Below are 21,641 nucleotides of genomic sequence, written 5' to 3' on the forward strand. Positions count from 1 at the left end.
TTACATGTGTTTTTATAGGTTGAAATTTTACCTAATAAACATTCGAATTTTTACCATAAGCTGCTATGATAATTTAAGGAATAAACTATTTAAAACTTTTAAAATTCTTTGCAAGATTAATACCTGAAACTTTTGACCCTGAGTCAGGAGACCTTGAGTTTCTTATGCTTAGCTCTGCCTAATGTCCAATAATAATTCTATAGTCAAGTGGTGGCATTGTTTCTCATTAGTAAGTAAAATTCACATTTTGAATAGTTCTAAAGAAGTTACTTGCTTTGGTCTGACCAAACTTAACCCTCCATGTTTCTCTTGAAATCCGTAACACAATTTATGAACTTTATGATTGGAAAAGTATTAAGTCTGAGACTGGAACTCAGCAGAGATCCAGTAGACCTTAAAAAAACCCACTAAACCATGTTGTAGATTACTTGTAAACAAGTGATCTAAAGCAGTGTATTATTATTAATATTTTGCCACACCCGTGTGGCATGCAGGAGCTCCCAGAACAGGGAGGGAGCCCATGTCCCCTGCATTGGGAACATAGAGTCTTAACCACTAGACTGCCAGGGAGGTCCCTAAAAAAGTATATTATTTAAGAATAAAACAAATTTTTCACATACTTCCTTTTTAGATCTAAAATTCTTATGCTTTAAATTAGCACCGTAATTTTGCTTTTGGTCGTGCTTCAAAAACTAAGTTATGTTCAGCAGCAAAGCATTGTAGCAACACACTATTGAAATTTATCTAGTTTCTTCTTCCTCTTCTGCGATGGTATCTAAAAGCATTCAGAATGATACAGCATTTGACATACCGTTGTCTTTTGTCCTGCAGTACGGCCTGTAACAAAACCAGGCTGTCCTGACCCCTGGTAATAGAATTATTTACCTTTATCCCAAGAAGGTTGGGAAAGCACCAGAATCTGCCTGTGGAGTGTGCCCAGGCCAACTTCCAAGGAATTCATGCTGTGAGACCTGAAGTTCGTAGTAAAGTCAAAGTGGAAGTTGCTCAAGTCATTTCTGATGCTTTGCGACCCCATGGACTATATAGTCTATGGAATTCTCCAGGCCAGAATACTGGAGTGGGTTGCCATTCCCTTTTCCAGGGGATCTTCCCAACCCAGGGATCGAACCCAGGTCTCCCGCATTGCAGGCTTATGAGGTTGTCTAAAAAGTATAGACCAACATGTAGTGGTTCCGTATGTGCTACATATGTTTGTGACAGGATTAAATGCACTTTCCTTATCGAGGAGTAGAAAATTGTTGTGAAAGTATTGAAAACACAAGCCAGAATCAGAAAGCTAAATTAAAAAATTAAGCTTTTTTGAGTAATAAAAAGATCAAAAAGACGTAAAAATTTTTTTAATTAAAAAAAAATTTATTTAGACTTCCCCATATTCAGTATGGCTTTTCAAAGGTGCTTTCAAATCTGGTTTGTTTTAAAGTCAAAAGTTAAACAGCTAAGGGGCTCCCCTGATGGCTCAGTGGTAAAGAATCCGCCTACAGTGCTGGAGACACAGGAGACGTGGGCTCGATCCCTAGGTTGGGAAGCTCCCCTGGAGGAGGGCATGGCAACCGGCTCCAGTATTTTTGCTTGGAGAATCCCATGCACAGAGGAGCCTGGCGGGCTACAGTCCATAGGGTCGCAAAGAGTCGGACACTGAAGTGACTGAGCACGCACAGATGCAAACAGCTAAACTATAGAGTTCTTTCGATCTAAATTTTTTTTTTTTTTTTCACTTTGGAGGTTTCCTTCCCTCCTGTCATTTTCAATACTGCTAGTTTTTTGATGACAGTATTCATTTGGATAACATAATTTAAAAATTAACTGGAGTTTATTAAGTAAAGGTTAGGAATTATATTTTACTAGACGTGGAGAGATCTTTTAAAATAAAAAAAGTAATCTTTAAATTCATTTTAGTATCTTACACAGTTGAGCTAATAATTTTGTCTCTCTAGCTAAAAGGGTATGTTTAAAACTCTGATTAGATTGTTGTTAACGTAGACTTCTAGCTTATTTACCCACCCTATTAGCATTGTTTAATAGAAAAACAATATGAAAAATGATAGAACTATGGACCTCTGTTGGAATAATTTTTATATTTTTCGAGTTCGATGAAGGTTTTTCATTTTGGCATATTTAGATGACCGTGTATCCATTTTATGTTTTTCCTTGTTTTTGTATTGTTGCCCTTTCTTTTCTTGGAAATAAATGTGATACAATAGAAAGAACTTTAGTCAACTTACGGTTCCAGTCTTGTTCTAGAGTTTTTGTCTACAGTCTTTTCTTCCTTCCTTCTCTCCCTTCCTGTTTCTGTTTCTGTGTCTCGCTTTGCCTATCTTCTCTGTCTCTGTATTTCTTTCACAGTCAAAAATTCTAATTTTCATTGTTACAAAGCTTAGGTTCAGGATTGGGGAGGAGGATGCAATTTCTTGCCTGTCAAGATAAGGCAACGCAGATATTTTAAGGAATTAATGAAAAATTGATCTGAAAATTAATCTAAGTATAAATATTTGCCTCCTTTTTACCTCTTTGTTTTTTGTTACACAGTTGAATAGGTTCCTTCAGTTACTTTTGAGAAATTTCTTGGATGGCGTCGACATCAATGTTGATATTGGAATTTATGTCCTGACATGTTTCTGAAAGAAGTATTCAGCTGCTAGTGAGATGTTCAGCCTTAATATAAATTCTGGGCTAAGTTTTTGACCATACAAAGCTTTGTGTCTTCATCTGTAAAATAGAGATAACGTTGTCAATCTTATGATTGTTATAAAGATCAATTAAGCAATATCAGATCCTACAATAGTTTTTGTGCCCAATAGTTTTTGCATTGTAAATGTAGCATTTAATCCTGTCTGTGGACTTTCCTTGTGGCTCAGATGGTAAAGAATCTGCCTGCAGTGCTGGGGACTTGGGGTCAATCCCTGGGTTGGGAAGATCCCCTGGAGAAGGGAATGGCTACCCACTCCAGTATTCTGGCCTGGAGAATTCCATGGACAGAGGAACTTGGCAGGCTATAGTGCATGTGGTTGGGATTCTTCTGTACCTGGTACCTTGATATAGAACTTTTGAGATCTAATTCTGTGATTTTTTTTCATTTTCATAGTTTTTTTCTGTTACAACTTTTATTTGTATAAGAAATGTATGTATAATTAAATAATACATGAATATATATTGGTTATAAACCGTTCAGATGATTTTGAATGATGAAGAGTAAATGTCCCTTCAATCCTTTCCTTTCCTAGTTCCCTGCCCTCCATCCATTCTCCTCCTTCTTTTCAGGGGTAACCACTCTGAACAGTTTGATATGCATCCCTCCAGCCTCTCTTTGTCATTTATTTAGATACAGAGATACTATGCTCTCCCTTTTAAAAGAGATAAATAGGCCTATTTCTGTTCATCGATTCGTCAAGTATTTGTTGATACCTGTATTTTTCTGTAATGTGTCTTTTTATTGGTAAGGTACAGTAGATATACATCACTGCATTAGTATTCTGTAATATGAATTTACCAAAAATTAACAGTTCTCCTATTGATGAGAGCTCAGTTCATTTCTAATTTTTCTCTATTACAAGTAAATCTTAAAGAACATCTTTGTATATGTTCAGTTCAGTCACTCAGTCGTGTCTGACTCTGCGACCCCATGAACCACAGCACGCCAGGCCTCCCTGCCCATCACTGACTCCCGGAGTCCACCCAAACCCATGTCCATTGTGTTGGTGATGCCGTCCAACCATCTCATACTCTATTGTCCCCTTCTTCTCCTGCCCTCAATCTTTCCCGGCATCAGGGTCTTTTCAAATGAGTCAGCCCTTCACATCAGGTGGCCAAAGTATTGGAGTTTCAGCTTCAACATCAGTCCTTCCAATGAACACCCAGAACTGATCTCCTTTAGGATAGACTGGTTGGATCTCCTCACAGTCCAGGGACTCTCAAGAGTCTTCTCCAACACCACAGTTCAAAAGCATCAATTTTTCGGTGCTCAGCTTTCTTTATAGTCCAACTCTCACATCAGTACATGACCACTGGAAAAACCATAGCCTTGACTAGATGGACCTTAGTTGACAAAGTAATGTCTGCTTTTTAATATGCTGTCTAGGTTGGTCATAACTTTCCTTTCAAGGAGTAAGCATCTTTTAATTTCATGGCTGCAGTCACCATCTGCAGTGATTTTGGAGCCCAAAAAAATAAAGTCAGCCACTGTTTCCCCATCTGTTTGCTATGAAGTGATGGGACAGGAAGCCATGATCTTAGTTTTCTGAATGTTGAATTTTAAGCCAAGTTTTTCACTCTCCTCTTTCATTTTCATCAAGAGACTCTTTAGTTCCTCTTCACTTTCTGCCATAAGGGTGGTTTCATCTGCGTATCTGAGGTTATTGATATTTCTCCCGGCAGTCTTGATTCCAGCTTGTGCTTCTTCCAGCCCAGTGTTTCTCATGATGTACTCTGCATAAAAGTTAAATAAGCAGGATGACAATATTACAGCCTTGACATACTCCTTTTCCTATTTGGAACCAGTCTGTTGTTCCATGTCCAGGTCTAAGTGTTGCTTCCTGACCTGCATATAGGTTTCTCAGGAGGCAGGTCAGGTGGTCTGGTATTCCCATCTCTTTCAGAATTTTCCACAGTTTATTGTAAACCACACAGTTAAAGGCTTTGGCATAGTCAATAAAGCAGAAATAAGTGTTTTTCTGGAACTCTCTTGCTTTTTCTATGATCCAGTGGATGTTGGCAATTTGATCTCTGGTTCCTCTGCCTTTTCTAAAACCAGCTTGAACATGTGGAAGTTCACGGTTCACGTATTGTATATGTATCTTTGTACCTATTTGTATATTTTTGCAGAATGGGTTCCTAGAAATAGAATTGGAATTGGTGAGTCGAAGAGTATATGCATTTAAAATTTTCATAGAAAATTTTCATAGATGAAAATTTCATACTGTCAAATTCTCTCTCCAAAAGTTTGTCCCAATTTATATTCTTTCTTTCATTATGTATTTTTAAAGATTTTTGGTCATACTGTGCAGCATATAGAGTCTTATTTCCCCAACTAGGGTTTGAACCTGTGCCCACTGTGGTGGAAACATGGAATCCTAACCACTGAATCCCCAGGGAAGTCCCCAATTTATATTCTTAACATGGTGTGTGTGAAGGGGCATTTACTCACACTCTTGGCAACTCTAGATAGTATCAGGTCTTTTAAATTTTGCCATTGTTGGTATCTTATTTTAATATTTCTAGTGAAGTTGAACATCTTTTCATCAATTTTTTGGGTTATTTTTAGTGCTGTGAATTGTTGTTCACCTGGAATTTTGGGGGAGATACTGATTTGAAGATGCTATTTTTATGTTCTGGATGGTAATCTTTTAGCCATTTGTATTATATTTGGTCCTTGTCCCTTATCTATTACCTTGTTCATGGGAACTTCTGTTAAATGGAAGATTTACATTTTACATTTTTAGTGCCAAATTTGGCAGTTTTTTAATTTACCTTTCCTGGATTTTATGTGACTGAATTACACAGTATGTGTCTACCTATCTTGTACATTTTTTTTAGTACTTTAGTAATTAAATGTATTTAAAAAATATTTGTGGGTTTGAATATGAAAATAATACAAATACTTTTATCTTATAAAGATTGAAATAATATTTGAATAGAATCTGAGAAGAGGGTCTCAGTTTATGAAAAAAATACAAATCATTCTGAAATGTTATTGCTTTGTTATATATATAAATAATGAATATATTATATTCCTTATAGTCTAATTATTTCCAGTTATTTGCAATTGGAAAGTCATTATATTTCATGTGTGTGTTGTTTTAGTCACTCAGTTGTGTTTGATCCATTGAGACTCCATGGACTGTAGTCTGCCAGGCTCTTCTGTCCATGGGGATTCTCTAGGCAGGAATATTGGAGTGAGTAGCCTATTGCTTCTTCAGGGGATCTTCCTGACCTAGGAATTGAACCAGGGTCTCCTGCAGTGCAGGCAGATTCTTTACCAGCTGAGTTACCAGGGAATATATGTTTCATATGTAATATTTAAATTATAAATATAATATATAAATTTCATATAAAATATTTAAAATTTTTGGAATAGGTAATAATTGCACATGGTCCAAAATTAAAAAGGTACAAAAGGGTATATAGTGATACCATTTTTCGTCTTTATTATCCATTCCATTTCTGTTGTTTATTATCCATTTTCCCCTCATGGAGATAACCAGTTTTATCAGTTTCTTGTGTCTATTGCCAGAGATATTTTATGCATATATACAACGTATTTTTATGTTAATTGATTCTTTTCTTTTTATAGCTTTATAAAGCTGCACCTGCTTTAAATGTAATTTGTTCTTCAGGCTAAAAATCATTCACAGTTCCAGAAGATAAATTAAAATAATTGATGAATAGAGAGCAGCTGTCAGCAGTAAGAAGGGACACATGCTGCATCCATGCTAGCTGATTAGTAGACGTGACAGGGCCTTGCAGTTAGAAGGGCTTTTCTTTTTTTTTTTTTTTTAGAAGGGCTTTTCTTTTGTTGACGTAAATGATCTAAAACAAATCTTTCTTTTCTCTTGTTAAACTGACCTTAGAATCAGAGACTTCTGATTATTCCAGACTTGATATTTCCCGCTAAGAAAATATACTTCCTGTTATTGAAATGTGAGTTAAAACAAATGTAAAACTTGAAGGAAAATCATAGAAATTAGACAAACTAAATAACCCTCTTATTTTATGTGTGAAGAAATTGAGGCCAGTAGAAATTAAGTGACTTGCAATGTCACATTGATATTCCTGAAGGACCAGATATTTGTAGTTAGTAATCTGGCAGCAGCATAAGTTTTTGGAAAGCTTTTTTATTTAAGAGCTAGGATGTTTTTCCCCTCCCTCTTTTTTTTTTTTTTAAAGGAGAAGTTACAGTAGTCTTACGTTGCAGTTTGCTATTTTATAAAAAATCTTCATAATAACTTCATTTCCTCATCTGCATTTTTGCCAGTAAACTGGAATGGTGAAGCACTATTGTTCAGCGTTAGGCACTCTAATTCTTGGAAAGTTAAAAGAAAGCAGTGTTTATTGTTTAGGATGGGGATAGGGACTAATGGAGCCTTTCTTAAACACTTTTTTTTCTTGACTATAAAATATTTAATGGATGTGCCCTAATTCCCTTAATGCTTTTGAATCATTCTTAGCCTTCTGCATTTTCTTCCTTCCTATTTTGTATTATAAGTTAGTGAAAGTACCTCATTGCAAAGGGACATTTAAATACCTATTTATGTTTGGTTAGAAAGCTGATATTTTTTCATGAAACATTTTTCATATCTATGTATGGAAATATACATAGAAGTCAATATATTTCTATTACCATTCTTTTTTTTCTTATCTATTGCTAACATTTTACCTTTAATCTTAGATTTCTAAAAATAATTTTATTTTTTTCCCTCTAATACATTCTTTTAATCTTGATTCACTTAGATAGTTATCAGCAGGAGTCCATATAGAGACCCCATCTGGAATTTAATTTCTGTAGATGTTAATTGTATCTTAGTACTAAAATACTGACCTCTGTCTAGCTCATTTCCAGATATATTTACTTATTAAAAAAAACTCTTTTTTCCTTACTTCATTATTGAATATAAGTAAACATTTATTTCTTAGAGGAAAATTCATAGAGTTCACGTTTTGAGATTTATTTTTTAATAGCAAATCTTTTAGTATGAAAATACTGAAACAATCTGATCCTCCCTACCCCAATTTTTTTTCTGTTTTACATGGAATACACTTTATTGTTGGCCCTATATATTATAAATTCTGCTTGGTGAGCACGCATGTACATGGGCTGGCATATCTACCTAAGATGTTTTCAAGGCTGATTTGGCTGAATAGATTGAAGGGCTGGAGCTTTATCCTTTAGAATGACTTTTTTTTTTGGCCCCGCCATGGGATCTTAATTCCCTGACCAGGGATCAGACCTGGATCATTGGTAGTGAAAGCGTGGATGCCTAACCACTGGACTGCCAGGGAATTCCCTTGAATGGGTTTCATTTTATTTATTAATTTTTCTAATAAGTAGATTAAACATGTATTTCAAGTACTTATTTTAAATGTATATCTTTTTTTTTTCAAACTTTTTCTTTTGTGTTAGAGTATAACTAATTAACAATGTTGTGGTAGTTTCAGGTGAACAGTGAAGGGACTCAGCCATACATGTACATGTATCCATCCTCCCCCAGACCTGTCTCCCACGTGCCATCCTGGCACATAACATTGAGTCAAGTTCCATGTACTATACTATAGGTCCTTGTTGGTTATCCATTTTTAATATAGCAGTGTGTACATGACCTTCCCCAACTCCCTAACTATCCCTTCCCTCTGGTGACCATAAGCTTGTTTTCTAAGTCTGTGAGTCTCTTTCTGTCTTGTAAGTAAGTTCATTTGTATCATTTCTTTTTAGATTCCAGGTATAAGGAATGTCATACAATATTTCTCTTTGTCAGTTGGACTGACTTCTCTCAGTATAACACTCTCTAGGTCCATCCGAGTTGCTGCAAATGGCCTTATTTCATTCTTTTTAACAGCTGAATATTATTTCTTTGCATGTATGTGCATCTTCTTTGTCCATTTCTCTGTCGATGGACATGTAGGTTGCTTCTATGTCTTGGCTATTGTAAGCAGTGCTGCAGTGAACATTAGGGTGCATCCTTTTGGATCATGTTTTTCTCCAGATGTATGCTCAGGAGTAGGATTGTAGGGTCATATGATAGCTCTATTTTTAGTTTTTTAAGGGCCGTCAATACTGTTCTCCATAGTCGACTTGATGGACACGAGTTTGTGTAAGCTTCCGGAGTTGGTGATAGACAGGGAAGCTTGGTGTGCTGCAGTCCATGGGGTCTCAAAGAGTCGGACACGACTGAGCGACTGAACTGGACTGAACTGATACTGGCTGTGCCAATTTACATTCCCACCAACAGTGTAGGAGGGTTCCCTTCTCTCTACACCCTCTCCAGCATTTGTTGTTTGTGGATTTTTTTGATGATAGCCATTGAATGGCTTTTAGAAGAGTTGCAAACAAAATCATCTACTCTACTTTTTTTTCCTTGTAGGATAATTGCTCTACAATATGGTGTTGGCCTTTGCCATATATCAACATGAATCAGCCACAGGTATACATAGGCCCCTCCCTCCAGAGCCCCCAGCTCCCATCTCCCACTTTATGCCATCCCTCTAGGTTGAGCTCCCTGTATTAAACAGCAAATTCCCACTTGCTATCTGTTTCGCATGCAGTAATATATATGTCTCCATGCTGTCCTCTCAGTTTGCCCAGCCTCTCCTTCCCCTGCTGTGTCTACGAGTCTGTTCTCTGTCTGTGTCTTCATTGCTGCTCTGCTACTCTGTACTTTTTAAGAGACATTTCTTCATTGACTTTTTTTTTGCATCTTAAATTAATTCAAGTAATAATTATGAACATTTATGTACTGTCTGTCACATTAAAAATAATATTGTGGTTCCTAAGCTCAGCAGTGGCCACAGGACTGGAAAAGGTCAGTTTTCATTCCCATCCCAAAGAAAGGCAATGCCAAAGAATGCTCAAACTACCGCACAATTGCACTCATCTCACATGCTAGTAAAGTAATGCTCAAAATTCTCCAAGCCAGGCTTCAGCAATACGTGAACCGTGAACTTTCACATGTTCAAGCTGGTTTTAGAAAAGGCAGAGGAACCAGAGATCAAATTGCCAACATCCATTGGATCATCGAAAAAACAAGAGAGTTCCAGAAAAACATCTATTTCTGCTTTCTTGACTATGCCAAAGCCTTTGACTGTGTGGATCACAATAAACTGTGGAAAATTCTTCAAGAGATGGGAATACCAGACCACCTGACCTGCCTCTTGAGAAACCTGTATGCAGGTCAGGAAGCAACAGTTAGAACAGGACATGGAACAACAGACTGGTTCCAAATAGGAAAAGGAATCTGTCAAGGCTGTATATTGTCACCCTGCTTATTTAAGTTATATGCAGAGTACATCATGAGAAACGCTGGACTGGAAGAAGCACAAGCTGGAATCAAGATTGCTGGGAGAAATATCAATAACCTCAGATATGCAGATGCTGCTTCTGTTGCTGCTGCTAAGTCACGTCAGTCGTGTCCGACTCTGTGCGACCCCAGAGACAGCAGCCCACCAGGCTCCGCCGTCCCTGGGATTCTCCAGGCAAGAACACTGGAGTGGGTTGCCATTTCCTTCTCCAATGCATGAAAGTGAAAAGCGAAAGTGAAGTCGCTCAGTCATGTCCGACTCTTAGCAACCTCATGGACTGCAGCCTACCAGGCTCCTCTGTCCATGGGATTTTCCAGGTGAGAATACTGGAGTGGGGTGCCATTGCCTTGTCCGGATATGCAGATGACACCACCTTTATGGCAGAAAGTGAAGAGGAACTAAAAAGCCTCTTGATGAAAGTGAAAGTGGAGAGTGAAAAAGTTGGCTTAAAGCTCAACATTCAGAAAACGAAGATCATGGCATCCGGTCCCTTCACTTCTTGGGAAATAGATGGGGAAACAGTGGAAACAGTGTCAGACTTTATTTTTTTAGGCTCCAAAATCACTGCAGATGGTGACTGCAGCCATGAAATTAAAAGACACTTACTCCTTGGAAGGCAAGTTATGACCAACCTAGATAGCATATTCAAAAGCAGAGACATTAGTTTGCCAACAAAGGCCCTTCTAGTCAAGGCTATGGTTTTTCCTGTGGTCATGTATGGATGTGAGAGTTGGACTGTGAAGAAGGCTGAGCACCGAAGAATTGATGCTTTTGAACTGTGGTGTTGGAGAAGACTCTTGAGAGTCCCTTGGACTGCAAGGAGAGCCAACCAGTCCATTCTGAAGGAGATCAGCCCTGGGATTTCTTTGGAAGGAATGATGCTAAAGCCGAAACTCCAGTACTTTGGCCACCTCATGTGAAGAGTTGACTCATTGGAAAAGACTCTGACGCTGGGAGGGATTGGGGGCAGGAGGAGAAGGGGACGACAGAGGATGAGATGGCTGGATGGCATCACTGACTCAATGGACTTGAGTCTGAGTGAACTCCGGGAGTTGGTGATGGACAGGGAGGCCTGGCGTGCTGCGATTTATGGGGTCGCAAAGAGTCAGACACGACTGAGCGACTGAACTGAACTGAACTGAACTGAAGCTAGTAGAATCTTACTGATTTATAGTCTCCCTGAGGGAAGAGGAAGAGGCATTTATTACTGAATTCTGCTTCTCCGAATTAGAGGAAAATCTTAGCTTTGTAGTGACTAATAGTTTAAGGAGATTAAAAAATGTTGATGGATTATGCTTTTATATGTTATCTTTAAAATATATACAGCTAGGATTTTGGGAGCTTCTTCAAATGCTGCAGTAACAGAGGGTGTGTTCAAAAATTATAATTCTAAAATATAGTCATTATGTACCTATGTTTTATGTTGTATCTAGCAACAGTAAAGTTTATAAGAGTTAAAATTCTGGTTTGGATAATTAAAGTATACTTTTCTACTGGGAATTCTACAGTATAGAATTAAAACTTATGTTTTAAATTAATTTTTTAAAACCCTGAATAATTCCAGTTAATTAAGGTATATTTTTTGCATCTATTCAAAATCTAAGTATAAAATCATTGTAAAATATGTATTGTTGGAATATACTACTTCTCTTAGGCTTTATTGACTGATCAGAAATGATGGCAGCGTGAAACTTGTGGTTATGATTTAAATTTAAGTGGGACTGTTGCCATAGATTCAAAGTATAGTAACTCCAGAGTTACTTAGTATTAAACTGAATGTTGAATAATATGAGGCCTATAAACTATTTAATATCATTGTATGTATTGAATGTTAGAAAGTTATGGTCTCAATTCTATATTAGGTTGTGTAATTGGTATATGGTGATTTAAATGAAGTGCCCTCTAAGAACTTTTGAGGCAGCTTTTCAGTTATTTTTCTGGGAGTTAAATTAGCAGTGGCTCATTGGTAAAGGATTCTCCTGCCAAAGCAGGAGACGTGGGTTTGATCCCTGGGTCAGGAAGATCCCTTGGAGGAGGAAATGGCAACTCACTCCAGTATTTTTGCCTGGGAAATCACATGGACAGAGGAGCCTGGCAGGCTTCACGGGGTTGCAAAGTGTTGGGCATGACTTAGTGACTAAACAACAACAATTCTTTTCTAGTAAGAACTATCTGAAGATTTGGGGAATGCTAAAATCAGTGTGCTCTAGGAATAATCTCAGAGAGACAATTGTGAAATATGATCAGAATTTATTGAATGGAAGTATCATTAATTTTATCGTACAAAGTCTTTTGAACAAAGTCTATGAACAGAAGGGTAGTCAGCTCAGAAGACAGCAAAGGGAAACCCAAAGCATGAGGAGTTGGGTGACTGGCCTGTTGGGGGAGAATTTGTGATTTGTCTGTTTCCTGAGGTAGGCATGTCCTTACTGTGGAGATGGATGTATGAGATTAGCTTAGTCTGATGTCATTACTTATTTGAGTCCTAATTACTTTCCCGTGCTCTGTCCTTGGTTTAGTGCCTTCTTCACCTAAGAGAAAAAATATACTAATCTGATGAGCATTCTAGTCTGCCACATGATTGTAATTAATTCTCATTATGAAGAAATGAATTGTCAAAATAGTAAACAAATTGAAAAAAATAAACCTGTATGCATACATGTATATATTTATATTTCTGTGCATTTGATTAAAGATAATTGGTCCTGTGGGAAAGATGCTGTTTTATCTGATCACGTTTGTTTGCAACCAGTCTCCTTAGCTTGCTATTCTTTTATATTGCTCTGAGCCTGGACTTTTGAAAACTGCAACAACTTAGGGCATTTAAGTTGTGTGGTCTCATCTTTAAAATGAGAATGTTGACCTAATGCTCTTCAGAATTCCTCTTAGTTCTAATTCTTCATGATTAACTTGTGAGCTCAGTTGTATCACTGCAGACTTAACAGGTAAGAGAAGGGATTTGAAAGAACTGAAATATTGATGTTTATGTTGATAGTACCAATATTACTTAAAGTTGCGCTTTTCAATCAGCCTTGTTTTATTTGGTTCCAAAGTATAGAGTACAATATTTTACATGTTGCTGCTACATTCTGTAAACTTCTTAAGGACAGAGTGAGTACAGGACAGTGTATATCACAAAGAAAAGATATCCAGTGCTTATTGAATGAGTATATAGGACATAGCTAAACATGGTTTGGATATTTGTGACTTTAAAAATATTCTTTATTGCAAATTTTATACATATGTATGAGTAGACAGAATAATATTATCTTAGTTCATCTGAGGTGCTGTAATAGGATACCATAGACTCGGTGATCTATATATAGAAGAAATTTAGTGCTCACAATTCTAGATACTGGGAGTCAGAGATAAGGATGCTAGCATGGTTAGGTTCTGTGAGAGACCTCTTGCTAATTGCAGACTGCTGAGTCACATTGTATTCTCCTAAGAGAGAGGGGTAAGCTAGCTTTCTGGGGTCTCTCTTACTTTTTAATTATTATTATTTTTTTTAATTTAATTTTTCATTTTTATTTGGCCATGCCGAGAGGCAATGCAGGATTTTAGTTCCCCAACTAGGAACTACTGGTTGCCCATTGCAGTAGAAGCGTGGAGTCTTAACCACTGGACTACCAGGAAAACTGGGGTGTCTTTTACAAGGGCACTAATCCTAATCATGAGGGCTTTGTCCTCATTACCTAATCACCTCCCAAAGGTCTTTCCTCCTAATACCATCACTTAACATATGAATTTTGGGAAGACACTGATGTTCAGACCATAGCAAATATTATGAACCTCCATTTACCTATTACCCTACTTTAATAGTCATGATTATTATTTTTTCTTTACTTCCTGCCATGTGCCTTTTGTATTATTTTGAAGCAAATCTCAGACTTCATATCAATCTGTAATTCCAATGTATATCTCTCGAAGATAAACACTTAAAAAAATCATAGCTATACCTATATCATACCTCAAAGAATGACTTGGTTTTGACAAATATTACATTAATTTCACTTTGAATACCTGTACTAATTATTTCCAAGAAACTTGTTATGTGTAGTCTCCATGTAGTTAATAATGCTTAGAAGTAAAACAGTAGAACTAATTTTTGTTTTTATTTTGTTTAATATTTAGGCTATCGACATGACGGCTGAAGAAACAGTGAATGTAAAAGAGGTCGAAATCATTAAGCTAATCTTAGACTTCTTGAATTCAAAGAAGCTCCATATTAGTATGTTGGCCCTTGAGAAGGAAAGTGGAGTCATAAATGGCCTGTTTTCTGATGATATGCTTTTCCTGAGGTACGATTTCATTATCACTGTAAGGTTTGTAGCTCATTCCAAGAAATGTTAAGTATTAATAAGATAATAGGTACAATATAGGTAGGTGTTTATAATCATGAAAAGTAAGTATAATTTTTTAAGGTTTATTTCTGTAATGAGACTTTACAAAATAAAGTTTTCTGTAGAATATTTTCAGGAGTAAGATCCAAAGATTCATTAAAAAGAGTCACAACTCTATTATGGTTGTGGCATCATGTAAAAGGTACTCTATTAAGAAATCAGAGACTGTAAAGTTAAAATATTTCTGAAATATCTCTTGTGGCTGTAGAAATAAAACATACTCATATAAATATATTCTTTGTAGAAAATACAGAAAAATAAGAAAAATCACCTCAACGTCCACACATAGTTTTTGATGCATATTAAAAAACCAGCAATTTTGTTTTGCTTTTATAATTTGTATCCTATTCTGTCCATTAACATTATAAGAATTCTCTGTGTGATTATAAATTTTTGCTTTTAAATTGTTCAGTTTACTTAATTTCCTAATAATTTCCCTATTTTTAGACAATTAAATTGTTTCCAGGTTTTCTTAAATGCTCTACTGAGCATCTTTCATACATATGACTTTTTCTGTATCTTGGATTATTTCCTTAGAACAAGTTTCTTGGAGATGGAATTGCAGAGCAAAAGGGAGTTAACATGTTTGCCAAAATGGAAAGCTAAAAATATCCTTCCTTGAATTGGATGGAAAAAGAAAAACCCAAATTTCCAGACAGAGATGTATTCTGTGCTTATGTGGTACCAAATGTCCTTGACAGGGAGTACAGATTCTTGGATATGTAGCATTTTGTGAAATGAAAATGAAGTGTTTCTAACTCGTGAAGAAGGAACTTTTTAAAAAGCTTTATTATATCAGGAAAGTTTATTTAAATTCATTGCACTTCCCTGTATTTAATATGAATGTCACTGAGCCCTACGGAGCTTAGTCAATGAAATGTGTAGCAGGAACCAATACTAAGGCAGTATTCTTTGGGCTTTGTCTTTCAAGTATTGCTATTCCTGGAATTTAGTAGTGGCTCTCTGATATCCCTCTGCAGAAACCCGTTGGTTTGTGGTGAAGTTTTACTGGTCTAAGGTGAAATGCAAAGAGTTAAAGAATAGGAAATTTTTCATTAAACTAAATGTATTCTAATGTATTCATCTTAAAGGGCTCACCTTTGAAATTATATCCTTCCTACTTTTTAAATGTTAAAATGTCCCTTTATAAAATGATTATGTTATATATTGTGATTGCTTTTTATTACTATTCATTCTTTGTAGAATTTTAAAAATTGACAATCTTATGTAGATCTTCTTGCTTGTTTCTTCCTTTTTAAATTTTCTGTTCTGAAAATGTGTAAGTAGGGAAATAACTTTTAAGAAAGAACAGTAATCTAAAAGCCTTATAACTTTTGGAAGTTCCCATAGACCACTTAAGTCAGAGAAACCTGGTATTATTCATTACTGTTTTCATTCTCAGAATGTAAACTTTAGTATATATTAAATTTAGTTAGATGGCCTCCAAGATGTTGAAGTCACATTTAGAGCAGTTTTTCAGCCTTAGTGCTGTTAACATCTTGTTGTGTGAGTGTGGGAGTTGTCCTGTGCATCGCAGGATGTAGGATATTTAGCAGTTCCTCTCACCCATACCCTGTAAATGCTGGTCACACCCCAGTTGTGACAACCAAAAATGTCCCCACACAGTGCCAGATGACTCCAGGGGGCAAAGCTGCCCCAAGTTGAGACCCACTGACTTAGACTGGGACACACCTACACACTGGCCCCTAAATAATACAGAATAACTTTAATAGTGGGGAAATAAATAAACTTTTCGATTTAGTTCAGTGTTTTTACATAGGTGAAGAAAAACATTTTAGAATTAGGAGTGGGTGCAGGTTCAGAGATTCTTCTCAAATAGCATATGTTGTTACAAATAATTTATGGGAAAAGTTAATTTTATTATGGTGGTTAAGGAATCAAGTAAAATATTAATCTTATTACCTGCTTTGTGATGTTCTAATGCTATCTTGTCATCTATTCTGCTTTTAACTAGTGTAACATAAATTTGATAGCAGGCATGGATTTTTCTTTATATAGGCAACTAATCCTTGATGGCCAATGGGATGAAGTTCTTCAGTTCATTCAGCCTCTAGAATGTATGGAAAAATTTGACAAAAAAAGGTAAGATTTCATATGAAACTTTCTGGTATCTTATAGTTGGTAGAAGTGTAGCAAGACAAAGCAATAAACAAAAATTTAAAAACAAGACTGTTAGCTTTCCTAGCACATAGTACCCTCAGTCCCATTGAGTTGGAGCATTTCTAGAGGACAGCTTGCATGTACTTCAATTAGTTTACTATCTGATATATAAAATTAGTCAACGGTGCCTGTATATAAAACATCACAAGGGACTATCTGAAGCAGTTGTTTCTTCATAATACTACAAAGATTTTAGAGATGTCATTCCATTGTTTCCTGACCTCCATTATTTCTGACAAAGAGTTATTTTTAATTCTCTTGTATATAATGTTTCTTTTTTTCTTCTTCAACTAGCTGCCTTCAAGATTTTCTCCTTGTCATTGGTTTTCAGCAGTTTGATTGTGCCTATGTGTGATTTACTTGGAGAAGGCAATGGCACCCCACTCTAGTACTCTTGCCTGGAAAATCCCATGGATGGAGGAGCCTGGTAGGCTGCAGTCCATGGGGTCGCTAAGAGTTGGACACGACTGAGTGACTTCACTTTCACTTTTCACTTTCATGCATTGGAGAAGGAAATGGCAACCCACTCCAGTGTTCTTGCCTGGAGAATCCCAGGGACGGGGGAGCCTGGTGGGCTGCCGTCTATGGGGTCGCACAGAGTCGGACACAATTGAAGTGACTTAGCAGCAGTGATTTACTTGTATTTTTCCTGCATGGGGTTTACTGAGGTTTTTGGATCTAAGTTAATGTCTTTCATCAAATTTGAGAAGTTTTTGGCAGTTATTTCTTCAAAAATTTTTTCTGCTCCTTTCTCTTCTCCTTCTAATTATATAGTATTAGATTGATATTGTTCCACAGTTTTGAAGCTTTGTTCCTTTTTTAAAAACATTTTTTCTGTGTATTCTTTAGTCTTGATTTACCCTCAACATTTATTGACACTTCCTTCAGTTAGTAATCTGCCCGTAAACAGTGAATTTTTCATTTCAAATATTGTACTTTTTGGTTGCAGAATTTACTTTTATTTCTAATTTTTCTGCTGAGATATTCCTGTTTGTTCATTGTGACTATATTTCCCAATAAAGTCCTTGAACTTATTTTTAGTAACTGTTCACTAATAGTTCTTATTTGCTAATTCCAACTTCTGGGTTACGTCAGGCTCAGTTTCTACTGATTGCCTTTTCTCTTAACTGTAAGTCACTCTTTTTTTCACATGTCTCATCATTTTTTAAAATATATTCTGCACATTGTGTATTCATTGTTGAAACTCTGGATTTCCGTTATCTTCTTTAGAAAATTATTGATTTTTATTCATACAGGGAGTATACTTTGTTATACTCAGAATGCAAAGTCTGTCCCTCACCTAACAGACGTCAGTTGAAATCTCTGCTCAGTTATTTAACCTTCAGTCTGCTGCTTTTGCTGGGCTGTTTGGAGTCTCCCTTGCATCTTCAGTTTTATGTATGGCCAAGGTTTTAGGCACAGTTTATATAGTAGATTTTGATATATTGTTCATTGTGGTTTCCTCTTGTTTTGGATCCTCCTACCCTCTCTGCCACTTTTCAGCAGTTCTGGCATACCAGACCTTTTTCTGACTTCTCAAAAATCTGTAAAACTGTAGCTTTCTGCTTGAGTTTTAGCTCACGCTGTGTGGATTGGGGAGTACCTCAACTGGAAGGCCCTATACCCTTCAATCTCACTCCCTAAAGTTCCCTTTTTTCATGTATTGACTTCCCTCTAGTTGTGCTAGCCTTTTTTTTTTTTTCCCTTTTGGTGCTTTCAAATAATTTTGGGGTTTTATCTAGGGTTTAATTGTTATTTGCAGAAAAGTTAGCCAGATACAAATTACTCCACCATTATCAGAAGTGAAACTTCCTGTTAGTTTCTGATTCTCCATAATTCATGCTATTTGATACTTTTTGGCTTTTGTACATTGTTTATTTACCTGGAATACTGTTTCTTACATCATCTTCTGCCTTTACATAGCACATGCTTGATCATCTTCCAAGAGTCAGTTCTTGTAAGACCCTCACCGTTCCTTGTAGACTTGGTTTAATACTCCTTCAAAATCTTTCTCTGTGTTAGTTACTCAGTCGTGTCCGACTCTTTGAGACCCCATGGACTATAGCCCTCCAGGCTCCTTTGTCCGTGGAATTCTCCAGGCAAATATTGCAGTGGGTTGCCATTCCCTTCTCCAGGGGATCTTCCTGACCTAGGGTTGAACCCCGGTCTCGTATTACAGGCAGATTCTTTACTGCTGAGCTACCCAGGAAACCCAGAGCCTTGCTGAATCCTATACATATTCCATGGAATTATTTAGATGATTCTCTTCTTTTTGTTTTTTAAGTTGAAGTATAGTTGATTTATAATACTGTGTTAGTTTCAGGTATATAGCATAATGATTCAGTATTTTTGCAGACTATATTCCATTATAGCTTATTACAAATTCTCTGTGCTATACAGTTAATCTTTGTTGCTTATCTGTTTTATGGATAGTAGTTTGCATCTGTTAACCTCATACCCCTAACTTATCCCCCACCACCAACTTTAGTAACCACAAGTTTGTTGTCTATGACTGTGAGTCTGTTTTGTATATACGTATATTCATTTATGGGAGAAGGCAGTGGCACCCCACTCCAGTACTGTTGCCCGGAAAATCCCATGGCTGGAGGAGCCTGGTGGGCTGCAGGCCATGGGGTCGCTAAGAGTCAGACACAACTGAGTGACTTCACTTTCACTTTGCACTTTCATGCATTGGAGAAGGAAATGGCAACCCACTCCAGTGTTCTTGCCTGGAGAATCCCAGGGACGGAAAAGCCTGGTAGGCTGCAATCCATGGGGTCGCAGAGTCGGACACGACTGAAGCAACTTGGCAGCAGCATATTCACTTATGTTATTTTTTAGATTCCACATATAAATGTTATCACATAGTATTTGTCTTTCTTTGACTTATTTCAGTAAGCACAATATTCTCTAGGTCCATCCATGTTTTTTGCAGATGGCAATATTTTTTGTTTTCCACTTCCTTATATGACTTCTTTTTTTAAAATTTTTATTGGAGTATAGTTGGTTTACGATGTGTTAGTTTCAGGTACACAGCAGAATGATTCAGTTATACATAGACATATATCCATTCTTTTTTAGATTCTTGTCCTGTGTGAGTCATTACAGAATATTGAGTAGAGTTCTCTGTGCTAAACAGTAGGTCCTTATTAGTTATCTGTTCTATATATAGTAGTGTGTATATGTCAATCCCAATCTCCTACTTTATCCCTCTTCCCTTTTTCCCACTATTATGATTAAGATTGTTTTCTACATCTGTAACTCTGTTCCTGTTTTTTAAATAAGTTCATTTGTACTATTCTTTAAGATTTCACTTATAAGTGATATTATGTGATACTTGGCCTTCTTTGACTTACTTCAGTCAGTGTGACAATCTCTAGGTCCATCTGTGTTGCTGCAAATGGCATTATTTCATTCTTTTTTATGGCTGAGTAATAGTTATTGTGTGTGTGTATACACACACCATGACTTCTTTATCCAGTCATCTGTTACTGTGCATTAGATGAGTTGCTTTCATTAGATGCCCTTCTTTTTAAAGGCAGGGATTTTGTTTTATTGGCAAAACAAATGTTTATATTTGCTGTTATAACAATGGTTGGAAGAATGACTGTGAAGGTTCATTATTATTTTCTTTCAGCCCTTAGAAACACTTTTCTTTAAAGTGCTTAAGGCACTCAACATTTTTTGATTCATAGACAAGTCAAGTAGACTCTCCCTTTCCCCTCTCTGAAAAATACCTTTTAAAAAATTTTAAATCTACAGTTATTTTATGGCTTTTTAGCAGTTTTATTCATTTCATTCTACCCTTTCATCTCCATTTTTATAAGACTTTTCTCATGTTTGAAAAGAAAAGACATATTTTGGGAAATAAAATATTTGGAATATAAAATGTTTTGATTTCATGTTAGATGAGTTTTGACATCTTCCATAAAAACTTGTTTGCTTAGAAGTAATATTTCAAATAAAAACCCTTCCTTTGAGTATTAAATTGTGATTACTTGCTATCTTTTAATTGTGGCTTATGAGTGATTGAACATACACACACAGGGCTTCAGTGTGATTAGCCTTATAAGATATTTTTAAGAATTTTTTGAAAGCAAAGGTACTTACAGTAACTAGTAAATACATTTGATTTATGAGACATTGGGAAATTAATTTTTTAAAGTCTTTTTTAAAAGGAATAATTGATCCTATAAGAAAAACTTGGCCTATTTTGCTTTAGGAGCTTGAGTTTCATTTTTAGTCATTGACATTGCTATAGTGAAAGGCAATGAAAGTGTTAGTCACTCAGTCGTGTCCGACTCTATGCAACCCCATGGACTATAGCCTGTGCTATAATTCAACTTTTAATCATTTTAATGTTTCATATTTTATTTTTCACAGGTTTCGTTATATTATCCTGAAGCAGAAGTTTTTAGAAGCTTTATGTGTTAACAATGCAATGTCAGCAGAAGATGAGCCCCAGCATGTAAGATTTTTATTCCTGAAGGTTTGCGCCATAGTCTTGTTTCAGTCATAAGTATTTTATTCACTAAAACAAAAGATTCGTGTCATGAGTTAAAGTTTTTATGAGTGGTGGTGGGGCAAGATCTGTTGTTTTACGGGTGTAGTACTTTCAATCTGTAGTGCTTCTGGATTTGTTCTGTGATTTAGGCAAAGATGATACACACGAACGGCTGTTTGGTTGGAGAGTGTGTGCCCCTCTTGTTTAAGGTGATCTAGATAGCCGAAGATGTTTGACTTGATGAGTATATCATTGCTTCTTTTCTTATCCCAGAAGTGAATTATGTTTACCTCTTATTTCTGTCTTTTCAGTATTTTCTTTGATCCAGAGATTTTTTTTTTTAAAACCCTTTATTTTTCGGCTGTGCAGTACAACTTGTAGGATCTTAGTTTCCCAGCTAGAGGTTGAACCCAGGCCCTTGGCAGTGAAAGCGCAGAGCCCTAACCACTGACAGCCAGGGAATTCCCCAGAGGTGTTTCTTAATAGAATGTTTATTTTTTAATGACAATTTAGATTTAATGATATTA

The 21,641-nt window shown here is 36.3% G+C and overlaps 1 protein-coding gene across 3 annotated transcripts in view; it reads left to right on the forward strand.

Moving 5' to 3' along the window:
• The window catches only part of WDR47 (WD repeat domain 47), a 62,416-nt gene that overhangs the window by 8,350 nt on the left and 32,425 nt on the right, over positions 1–21,641 (forward strand). The window contains exons 2-5 of one of the 3 annotated variants that reach the window (XM_010803263.3): positions 9,093–9,152; positions 14,161–14,327; positions 16,449–16,532; positions 20,994–21,099. In XM_010803263.3, the coding sequence (XP_010801565.1) occupies positions 9,138–9,152; positions 14,161–14,327; positions 16,449–16,532; positions 20,994–21,099 (372 nt within the window). In that variant the 5' untranslated portion in view covers positions 9,093–9,137. The remainder of the gene's footprint in view (positions 1–9,092; positions 9,153–14,160; positions 14,328–16,448; positions 16,533–20,993; positions 21,100–21,641) is intronic. The other 2 variants (XM_010803268.3, XM_024990034.2) reach the window with 2 other exon arrangements.

Source organism: Bos taurus, chromosome 3 (genome assembly GCF_002263795.3).
Source record: "Bos taurus isolate L1 Dominette 01449 registration number 42190680 breed Hereford chromosome 3, ARS-UCD2.0, whole genome shotgun sequence".
Taxonomy (NCBI): domain Eukaryota; kingdom Metazoa; phylum Chordata; class Mammalia; order Artiodactyla; family Bovidae; genus Bos; species Bos taurus.